Below are 11,541 nucleotides of genomic sequence, written 5' to 3' on the forward strand. Positions count from 1 at the left end.
GGAACAAAAAATTTCGGTGGCATGATCAATGCGAAGCAGCATTTGGTCGACTCAAAACTTATCTAACGACACCACCGATTCTTTCAAAACCTGAATCAGATGAAAAACTATATCTCTACATTTCAGTCTCTAACCATTCCGTGAGTGGGGTGTTAGTTCGAGAGGACCGAGGTGAACAAAAGCCAATTTTTTACATCAGTAAATCTCTTACTAGCCCAGAAACGAGATATACCATGATGGAAAAATTAGCTTTAGCAGTAGTGATATCTGCTAGAAAACTCCGACCTTATTTCCAATCTCATCCAATAGAAGTTTTAACTTCTCATCCACTTCGATCAATTCTTCACGGTCCAAGTCAGTCCGGAAGATTGGCAAAATGGGCAATCGAACTTAGTGAGTACGATATAGAATACAAAAGCAGAACTAGCGCAAAAGCACAAGTTCTAGCTGATTTTCTAACCGAACTACCACCAGATGATGGAATCTTTGTTGAAACGGACTCCACATGGACATTACATGTAGATGGATCTTCTTCTAAACAAGGATCCGAAATCGGTATTAGGCTCGAAACTCCGACAAAGGAAATAATCGAGCAATCATTTTGATTAATGTTTCCAGCTTCGAACAACGAAGCGGAATACGAAGCTCTCTTAGCAGGAGTTCGGCTTGCTCTTGCAATTGGAGCAGAAAAAATAATGGCTTATTGCGATTCTCAGCTAGTTGTAAACCAGTTCACTGGAGATTACGAAGCTAAGGCTCCTCGAATGGAAGCTTATCTTTCGGCTGTCAAAAAATTAGCCGGAAAATTCAAAGAATTCGAATTAGTTCGAATTCCTAGAGGAGAAAACACTTCGGCAGACGCTTTGGCTGCCTTAGCTTCTACCTCAGATCCTGAACTTAGGCGAGTAATCCCAGTTGAATGTATTTCTTCACAAAGTATTTCGGTTGAAGAAACACAAAACGATAACTGTTTGTAGGCCGAACACTTCGAAACTCCAAAACCAAGTTTCGGAAATGAAAGTAGTTCGCTTGTCGTCACCAGATCGCGAATAAAGTCTCAAGATGACGAACTTATTCCACCACTGGAACTTCCTAAAAGAAAGCCAAGAAGAAAATCAAAGGATCAAGAGGTTCCCATTAAAGAACCGTCTCAAACCGAACAGTCACTTCTAGTGGATGCGAAGGTTCAGGAGACAATTGAAGATCCTGATATTCCCTCCGAACCCGAACCAAGGAAGTTTTTACTCAAAGATAATACTTCCGCTAATGATTGGGGGGCTGAGTGGAGGGTACCCATCAAAAATTTTATTCTTAATGGAGAACTACCATCGAACAAATGGCAAGCTCGCAAATTAAAAATCATCAGCGCTAAGTATTGTATAATTAAAGAATCATTGTACAAGCGAGGCGTCAGTGATCCGTATCTTTTATGTATATTCGGGCCCGAAGTTGAAATAGTGACAAGCGAGGTCCACGAAGGGCTTTGTGGTAGTCATTCCTCGGGACGAGCGATGGCTTTCAAATCAAGCGGTTAGGATATTTTTGGCCAACTATGATTTCAGACTGCATCGATTACGCCAAACGGTGTAAAAAATGTCAGATGCACTCTCCCCTTATTCACCAGCCATCTGAAATTCTATCATCTATATCCGCTCCATACCCCTTCATGAGGTGGTCAATGGATATAGTCGGTCCGATAAATCGTTCAACACGAGGCGTCCAGTACTTATTAGTTCTAACGGACTATTTTTCCAAACGGATTGAAGCCGAAGCTTATATAGGGCATACATGATTCCGTAGTAAAGACATTTTTGTGGAAACACATCATTTGTCGCTATGGAGTTCCCTACGAAATAGTAACGGACAATGGTCCTCAATTCATTTCAAATGACTTTGAAGATTTTTGTTCCGCTTGGGAAATAAAACTTAGCTACTCAACACCAAGGTATCCTCAAGGAAATGGACAAGCGGAAGCTTCCAACAAAACCATTCTCAGCAATCTTAAAAAACTTTTGAATGCTCGAAAAGGTGGATGGTACGACGAGCTGCAACATGTGTTGTGGGCTTATCGAACAACCCCGAGGCGAGCAACAGGTGAAACTCCATTCTCATTAATTTATGGGATGGAAGCCGTAGTCCCAGCCGAGCTGAATGTTCCAGGTTTGCGCCGGAGCGAAGATCCACTTAACGAGGATTCAAATTCAAAATTATTAGAAGATGTTCTCGATACAATCGATGAAAGGCGAGACCAATCCTTTATTCGACTTCAGAATTATCAATAGTTGACCGCTTGATACTATAACTCAAAGTTGAAAAACAGACCTTTAAATGAAGGAGACTTCGTTTTAAGGCGAGTATTCGATAACACAAAAGAAGAAGGCGCTGGAAAACTCGGTATTAACTGGGAAGACCCTTATCAAATCACTGAAAAAATCCGAAACGGTGTATACCGTTTACAAGACCTTGACGGAAACCCCGTTCAGAGGCCTTGGAACATAATCAACTTGAAAAAGTTCTATTGCTAAAGCAAACACATTCGAACTACGATTTGGCTTGATCCTATTTTGGGTACGTAGGCAGCTCACTAAAAACGAGTCCAGCTATAATATAAAATTAAAATATTATTTCAAATCATGGAATATTATTCTTATCCTTGGGCTTGAATATAGAGTACATTGCAAACAATGTATAAATAAATATTTCCAGCTAAACTCAGACTCAAAAGGGTCTTGAATTACGGAATAGCTCTGCTCCTTGACCTGCGAGGTCAACGATGCTCATAATGCAACCTGGCATGTTTCCATACTCATGAAGTCCTAGTTCGATCCAATCTGAAGGATGGGCTTCGAGGCGATGAAGCTCGCGAGATATGTCGAGGCGACGCTTCTCTAGCTCCATTATCCGTCTCCTAATCTTTTTCTTCTCATCTTCGAGATCATCATGCCGAGTGATAAGCTGAAGAAAATAAAACGCTACGTTTAGCAATAACAAAAAGAAGTTAATCACTAGGATGGAAAATACCTTATTGATAAACTCCTCAGCCTTAACACGATCTTGAGGCGACAATCTCTCGATTAAAACGATCGGAACCTGAATGCTAGTACCCTTCTTCAACTTTTGTGAATCTTTTGGTTCGCCAGACTCTCCTGCTTTTATAAGCTCGATGTCCGACGTCCTCGAAGGATCAACGCTCATCACTTTGAACAAGTCTGAAGGATTCTCTGATGAGTTACCTCCCTTGAACATTTTTGTAGAATTGTTGTTGAAATTCAATGACAAACTACACCCACTTTATACTCGAAAATTTATTCGATTGCATTTAAGAGGACTAATTGATGATTTCCCAAATCTGAAATTACGATTTTCATGGCAAATGTAATCGAGTTAATTGCTAATTATATTCCCTAGATAAAACGCATTAAATGAGATTTGAATAAATCGGCGAATTTAGAGCGAAAGGGGAAATGTAATTAATGTTGCTGGGTTTCAAGACCAGTGACATTTTACAAACATAAATAGGAAAGTGTTCGATCAAAAGTCTTCGTCCGATAATGACTCCAGCGAGGTGGAAGATCCCGAACAGCTTTCCGAGGATAGCCCCTCATCGAAAGATAAATCAAAAGGGCCGGAGAAGTCATCAACAATTTTCGTCTCCGGTTCCTCTTTTTCTTCAGTTCTTAACATTGGAAGTCTCCGAAACTTTGAGGAACATGACACAAAAGAGGACCCATCACTGGTCGCCAAGGATAAACGGTGAAATTTATCCAGCATGCGGAGGAATCTTCGGAGGCAAGTAGGTATCATGGCCACGATGTCTAGACCATTCCTCTCCCATTCGTGCGGTTCAGATTCCAAGCGAAGGATTTCTCTTTCTATCCTCTTTATGCGCTCATCAAGAGCACGGCGCCTCCTTTCGATTCTTTGTCTCTTATCACACAAAGCTTTGTGTCTCCCGACGATCTGTTTAAACGAACATTTTGTCAAATGACTAAAAGAAAGGAAGTTATAGTTTTCAAAGAAGACTAAGAGATAGAAAAAGAACCTTTTCCAGGAAGTCATAACATTTGACCCTTTCCTTCCCTGTTCGGAAATGAAAAAACGTTGGGTGAATAACTCCCTTTGGAGAAAATCCGTCTTCAAACTCAAACAATGGGTTCCCACTTGAAGTCTTTATTCTTGAGCTTGATCTGAAAGAAGACAGCGGCATCTTTTCAAGTTTTTTCTTATAATAAGCTACGGTATCTTTCGGAATCCCTTTTTAAGAAGAAAGGGGTTCAGATTTCTAGAAATAATTATATATTGTTGGCCTATTGGAGCAGGCTTCAGATCCAATTAAAAGCGGCCCAGCGATTCCGAAGCCATCATGGGCAACGATCGAAATCATTGCCTGGTCGTATTTATGAAAAAATTCCTATGAATTATAAATCTTATCCCTCGATATAAAAAGAAAACTTAAGCCGAGCTCCATCCTCGCCTTCGAGAGACCGAGGAGAAATACTTATTAAGATTTTTTCTTTAAAAAAGGCAAGTGAGCCTGATCAGCTCATCTCTCACAATTCATAAAACCTCTTTGGCGGGCTAGGACTTGCAAACCTAGAATCACGTCCAAACGTTTTTGCTAAAAAAAAAAAAAAAAATCATATGCCAGAGCATGTACATGGTTGTGTTCGGTCACACTAATTGAACAAAATATTTCCGTCAAACGGAATAATCCTCATGGACTCAACAAAACATTTCTTAAAAAAAAAAAAAAACGTTCCTACACCTCTGGAGAACCCTCATGTGGCCGAGAACCTTCACCTACCTCGAATTGAGATGGGGAGTCTCCAAATACCAAAGAAAATTGTTTCAGATCGAGAGTAAGACGGGAAAGCCGAGGATAACTCAGACTCAACCATAGCGAGTTCGGCAGCAACTTCGTTCCTCTCGTTCTCGAACGAAACTCTCCCAGCCTCTAGTTCCTTAATCAGGTCTAGATTGCTCTTCAGTTCGGCTCGATCTGTTAGAAGTTTAGTCCAGACCTCTTCGTCCTTGATGAACTTCGTAACAGATTGAATAAGTTGCCTTCCGAATCCCCTCATCTCTTCTCGAGCATTATGTTCGGCTTCAGCGATATCGCGAGCCATGTTCCTAGTTAAAAGCTCGATCTCTTGATTTGCTTCTTCGAACAAAGTCATATTCTCCACTAGCTCAGCCTCCAAGCGAGAAGCATTAGACCTCGCAGAATCTCTTTCAGCATTCGCAATTCTGATGCGTTGCTCGTTAGCTGCTAGAGTTTTCTTCATATTTTCAAACGATGACTCGAGTGCTTTTTCCCGCTCAAGTCGCTCGGATTGGTTGGCTAATCTGAGATCATCAACCTCCTTCTTAGCCTTTGCGGTCTCTCTCTTCGCTTGATGAAGAAGGTTCTCATAATGGAAGATCATTCCATTAGTCTCCATAAAAGCCTTCGGAGTAAAAAGAAAACGTGTCTATTAGACAAAAAGCTTTTACCTAAGGAAGGGAGATTGTCATAATCTAAAAGATCCGAACCTGGGATAGGTAGTGAGCTCGATTGGCAAACATCTGACGGATTTCCGGCCTCCAAACCGAAAAAGGAGGAAGGGATGCCCCTTCCCTGGTTTGGAAACTTTGGAAGATGTCTCCAATCTCTTCTCCGCCTACGAAGCAGAGGAGGATAGCATATTAATAGATGCAATCCGTGGCAAGTCTTGCTAATGTTCGTTTTCTAAGTAAAAACTTACCTGAAATCGAAGCGAGTAAAGGATTTTGAGTCCTGACACTCAGTCCTTGAGATAGGGGAGCCTCTGGTCTCGGCTCATCTGTTTCCTCTGAAATTACTCTGTCTCCCGGAAGAGGGAGCTCAGAGTTTAAAGGTTCTGACGAGGGAGAAAAAGAGCGTAGAGGGCTAGAGACTCGTGGCGGAGAACTTAATCTCACGGTTTTAAGTCTCTCGCTTGATAAATTATCAGAATCTGGAGCCTTCCTCTTTGTACAAAGAGAGGAGGTTTTTTCTCCCTCACACCCTGGTTCAGAAGGGTAAATTGCGGTGGTAACGGGAGGGTCGTTAAGAATCTCGGCTCCATGAGTATCCACCGCGGCTGACAGGGCTGCTTCTAATGAACCGTCATCAACCAAGAGGGTCTTCCTGTGGAAGTTACCAACCCTGGAGATTGAAGCTATCCGTTTCTTTCTCCCGATTTCGGATAGCTGATCCTTAAGAGTCTTGATTTCAGCTTGCACCTTTCTTTTGTCTCGGGCATTCAGGCTCGAGACGTCTTCCTCCAAGGCCCATCATTCGAGGGCATTCCGTCGATCAGGTTACGGTCAAGGATAGGGTTTATAGAAAAAATTCCCGCTGCTGCGGATTCACAGGCTCGAAATAGCCCTAAGAGTTCGCTGGTGGAGAGGGAAAACCCTGCTTCTGCCGAAACGGTCAGGGTACTCAGAACGTATCGAAGAAAGTTGGGAGCCATTTTGGGAAAGGCAATCCCTAGGTGGAGGAGGTATAAAAGAAGAACTTCCGGAACGGGAAAAGACAAACCACAACCTTTGAAATAGACTTCGTACGCACAACAGTAACCCTCTCGCACCACTTCTGGAGACTCGTTGGGTCTAGGAAGAGAGAATTCAATTTCTTAGGGGATGTTACAAAGGTGGCGAAGAGCGCCAAGGGAAGCAGAGGTCGACTGAGACCTGAAGTGCGGACCAAATTTGTCTCCCCTTTGGGTGAAGACTTCATCCCCTCTGGGAACAGGGATTCCTTGACCGTCATCTTCGTTTTTCGAAACATAGACGACTGGGGAAGACATATTTTACTAAGAGGTTTCTCTTTTTCTGGTTCGGTAAAAGCTTTTGGGGTAAATATACGCTGCTGTAAAAGCCGTCGTTCCATTTAACCTTATTTAGCGAAAAACCGCCTCGAGAATATTGGGAAGTGGGACGGTTTTCCCCGTGGTATTAATATAAAATTAAGAAATTAATGATGACAGTTGTTAGGGAAATCAAATCATCTGATTATCCGTGATCAGCGTAATAGCGAAAAACATGGAATAATTCCGGAATGTTAAAGATCTCGAGTCATTAATTACAGTTTACTTAAGTCTTCCAAGCCGAGCATTCAGCTCGCAAGACTTGGGGGGCTAAATGTTGGGGTCGGATCCCACACACTTTCAGTAGGATCCATTTGGATCTGTCCACGTCATTATTACATAATAATCCTCTTGGACTTCTAGGTATTTCATTAGGAGAATCGAGCTCGACCAGCCGGAAGTTCGATTCAGTTTATTAAAGAGCTCGATCTTTACCAGTACGGAGTTCGCTCTTATTCAGCATACAGCTCGCACAGAGAAATGCCGAAGCGAGGAGAATATTGTTCGAGATTCGCGGCAGCGTCAAGACGCAGGAGTTCGGAGTCAACAAGAAAGAGTTCGGAAGATCCACGCGAGGCCTAGGATAGTTCAAATTCAAGCCATTTCGGTCAAATTGTAACCTACATGATTAATGCGAGTCAATGCGATTATGAGCAGTAAATGACCGCATTGATTATATTTACTCTATAAAAACAACCTCAAACGCATGTGTTTGAGGGAGGAACAATCTTTTTACCTCTTACAATCAAGAAATACAACATACTTTCTCTCTTACAATTTCGCAAAGCTCTTTACTATTTTGTTCTTATCAACTTCTTTCGCTTTATTTAGTTTCTTGGTCACTTTCCTGTTCAAATTCTTATTTTCATCCTTTGATTTTAGAGTTTTTTCTCCGCAAAAATACTTAAAGACAATCGAGTGTAAATCCTACATCCACATTATTCACCCAACGTTTTTTCATTTCCGAACAGGGAAGAAAATGGTTAAATGTTATGACTTCCTGGAAAAGGTTCCTTTTCTAACTCTTAGTCTTCTCAGAAAACTATAACTTCCTTTCTTTTGGTCATTTGACAAAATGTTTGTTCAAACAGATTGTCAGGAGACACAAAGCTTTATGTGATAAGAGACAAAGAATCGGAAGGAGGCGCCGTGCTCTTGATGAGCGCATAAAGAGGATGGAAAGAGAGATCCTTCGCCTTGAATCTGAACCGCACGAATGGGAGAGGAATGGTCTAGACATTGTGGCCATAATGCCTATTTGCCTCTGAAGATTCCTCCGCATGCTGGATAAATTTCATCGTTTATCCTTGGCGACCAGCGATGGGTCCTCTTTTGTTTCATGTTCCTTAGAGTTTCGGAGACTTCCGATGTTAAGAACTGAAGAAAAAGAGGAACTGGAGATGAAAAATTGTTGATGAATTCCCTGGCCCTTTTAATTTATCTTCTGACGAGGGACTATCCTCAGAAAGCTGTTCGGGATCTTCCACCTCGCTGGAGTCATTATCGGGCGAAGACTTTTAATCGAACACTTTCCGTTTTATGTTTGTAAAATGTCACTGGACTTGAAACCCAACAACATTAATTATATTCCTCCTTTTGCTTTAAATTTGCCGATTTATTCAAATCTCATTTAATGCGTTTAATCTAGGGAATATAATTAGCAATTAACTTGATTACATTTTCCATGAAAGTCGTAATTTTAGATTTTGGGAAATCGTCAATTAATCATCTTAAATGCAATCGAAAAATGTTCGAGTATAAAGTGGGTGTAGTCTGGCATTGAATTTCAACAACAATTCTACAAAAATGTCTGAAGAGGGAAATTCTTCAGAGAAAACTTCTTACTCATCCAGATTGATAAGTGACGATCTTCCGGGAGCACCAGACATCGAGCTTACAAAAACGGGAAGAACTGGCGAACCGGAAGGGTCACGAATATTGAGGAAGGGAACCAGCATTCAGGTTCCGATCGTATTAATCGAGAGATTGTCAGCCCAAGATCGTGTTAAGGCCGAGGAGTTTATCACCAAGGTATTATTCATCTTAATGATTTGACTCTTTTTGTTATTGCGTAACGAAACGTTTTATTTTTTCCAGCTTATCATTCGGCACGACGAGCTCGAAGATGAGAAGAAAAAGATTAGGAAACGGATAATGGAGCTAGAGAAGCGTCGCCTCGATATTTCTCGCGAGCTTCATCGCCTCAAAACCCATCCTTCCGATTGGATCGAACTAGGACTTCAGGAGTACGGAAACATGCCAGGTTGTATTATTAGCATCGTTGACCTCGCAGGTCAAGGAGCAGAGCTATTCCGTAATTCAAGACCCTTCTAGATCTGGTCTTAGCTTAGCAAGAAATATTTATTTATACATTGTTCGCAACGTATCTTTATATTTATGCTCGAATATCAAATTCATAAAAACAAGATTCCATGACTAGAATAATATTTTTATTTTTATGTTATAGCTGGACTCGTGACTAGCGAGCTGCCTACGTACCAAAAATAGGATCAAGCCAAATCGTAGTTCGATTATGTTCGCTTTAGCAATAGAACTTTTTCAAATTGATTATGTTTCAAGGCCTTTGAACGGGATTTCCACCAAGGTCTTGTAAACGGTATACACCGTTTCGGATTTTTTCAGTGATTTGATAAGGGCCTTCCTAGTTAATACTGAGTTTTCTAGCTTCTTCTTCTTTTGTATTATCGAACACTCGCCTTAAAACAAAGTCTCCTACATTTAAAGGTCTGTTTTTCAACTTTGAGTTATAGTATCGAGCGGTCAACTGTTGATAATTCTGAAGTCGAATAAGGGATTGGTCTCGCCTTTCATCGATTGTATCGAGAACGTCTTGTAATAATTTAGAATTCGATTCCTCGTTAAGTGGAGCTTCGCTTCGGCGCAAACCTGGAAAATTCAGCTCGGATGGGACTACGGCTTCCATCCCATAAACTAATGAGAATGGAGTTTCACCCATTGCTCGCCTCGGGGTTGTTCGATAAGCCCACAACACAGGTTACAGCTCATCATACCATCCACCTTTTCGAGCACTCAAGCGTTTTTTAAGATTGCTGAGAATGGTTTTATTGGAGGCTTCCGCTTGTCCATTTCCTTGAGGATACCTCGGCGTTGAGTAGCTAAGTTTTATTCCCCAAGCGGAACAAAAATCTTCAAAATCATTTGAAATGAATTGAGGACCATTGTCTGTTACTATTTCGTAAGGAACTCCATAGCGACAAATAATGTGTTTCCACAAGAATGTCTTTACTACGGAATCGTGTATGCTTATATAAGCTTCAGCTTCAATCCATTTGGAAAAATAGTCCGTTAGAACTAATAAGTATTGGACGCCTCGTGTTGAACGATGCATCGGACCGATTATATTCATTAACCACCTCATGAAAGGGTATAGAGCGGATATAGACGATAGAATTTCAGATGGCTGGTGAATAAGAGGAGCGTGCATCTGACATTTTTTACATCGTTTGGCGTAATCGATGCAGTCTGAAATCATAGTTGGCCAGAAATATCCTAACCGTTTGATATTGAAAGCCATTGCTCGTCCCGAAGAATGACTACCACAAAGTCCTTCGTAGACCTCGCTTGTCACTATTTCAACTTTGGGTCCTAAAATACATAAAAGATAAGGATCACTGACGCCTCGCTTATACAATGACTCTTTAATTATATAATACTTAGCGCTGATGATTTTTAATTTGCGAGCTTGCCATTTGTTCGATGGTAGTTCTCCATTAAGAATGAAATTTTTGATGGGTACCCTCCAGTCAGCCCCCCAATCATTAGCGGAAGTATTAACCTTGAGTATAAACTTCCTTGGTTCGGGTTCGGAAGGAATATCAGGATCTTCGATTGTCTCCTGAACCTGTACATCACCTAGAAGTGATTGTTCGGTTCGAGACGGTTCTTTAATGGGAACCTCTTGATCCTTTAATTTTCTTCTTGACTTTCTTTTAGGAAGTTCTAATGGTGGATTTAGTTCGTCATCTTGAGACTTTATTCATGATCTGGTGATGACAAGTGAACCATTCTCACTTGGTTTTGGAGTTTCGATGTATTCGGCCTCCGAAATGTTATCGTTTTCTGTTTCTTCAATCGAAATACTCCGCGAAGAAATACATTCAACTGGGATAACTCGTTTGAGTTCAGGGTCTGAGGTAGAAGCTAGGGCAGCTAAAGCATCTGCCGAAGTGTTTTCTCCTCTAGGTATTCGAACTAATTCGAATTCTTTGAATTTTCCGGCTAATTTTTTGATAGCCGAAAGATAAGATTCCATTCGAGGAGCCTTAGCTTCGTAATCTCCAGCGAACTGGTTTACAACTAGCTGAGAATCGCAATAAGCTATTATTTTTTCTGCTCCAATCGCAAGAGCAAGCCGAAGTCCCGCTAAAAGAGCTTCGTATTCTGCTTCATTGTTTGAAGCTGGAAACATTAATCGAAATGATTGCTCGATTATATCCTTTGTTGGAGTTTCGAGCCTAACGCCGATTCCGGATCCCTGTTTAGAAGAAGAACCATCTACATGTAATTTCCATGTAGAGTCTGTCTCAATAGGGATTCCATCATCTAGTGGCAGTTCGGTTAGAAAATCAGCCAGAACTTGTGCTTTTGCGCTAGTTCTGCTTTTGTATTCTATATCGTACTCACTGAG

General features: G+C 41.2%; 1 protein-coding gene across 1 annotated transcript; it reads right to left on the reverse strand.

Moving 5' to 3' along the window:
* Positions 1–4,796: 4,796 nt before the first annotated feature.
* Positions 4,797–6,812, reverse strand: LOC110224410. The gene is made up of 4 exons (XM_021010462.1): positions 6,697–6,812; positions 5,745–6,148; positions 5,533–5,660; positions 4,797–5,447 (listed from the first exon to the last, which is right to left on the reverse strand). Exons 1-4 carry the CDS (start codon positions 6,810–6,812, stop codon positions 4,797–4,799), a joined length of 1,299 nt encoding a protein of 432 aa, XP_020866121.1.
* Between the last annotated feature and the right edge of the window lie 4,729 nt (positions 6,813–11,541).

This window comes from Arabidopsis lyrata (assembly GCF_000004255.2).
Source record: "Arabidopsis lyrata subsp. lyrata unplaced genomic scaffold ARALYscaffold_1, whole genome shotgun sequence".
Lineage (NCBI taxonomy): Eukaryota > Viridiplantae > Streptophyta > Magnoliopsida > Brassicales > Brassicaceae > Arabidopsis > Arabidopsis lyrata.

Excerpts from the sequence above, each read along its gene's own strand:
- LOC110224410 (XM_021010462.1), bottom strand. The coding sequence starts at position 6,812 with ATGTCTTCCCCAGTCGTCTATGTTTCGAAAAACGAAGATGACGGTCAA. Across the intron at positions 5,661-5,744 it reads TTTACTCGCTTCGATTTCAG|GCGGAGAAGAGATTGGAGAC; the intron begins GTAAGTTTTTAC and ends TCTGCTTCGTAG. Across the intron at positions 5,448-5,532 it reads GAGCTCACTACCTATCCCAG|GCTTTTATGGAGACTAATGG; the intron begins GTTCGGATCTTT and ends TTTACTCCGAAG.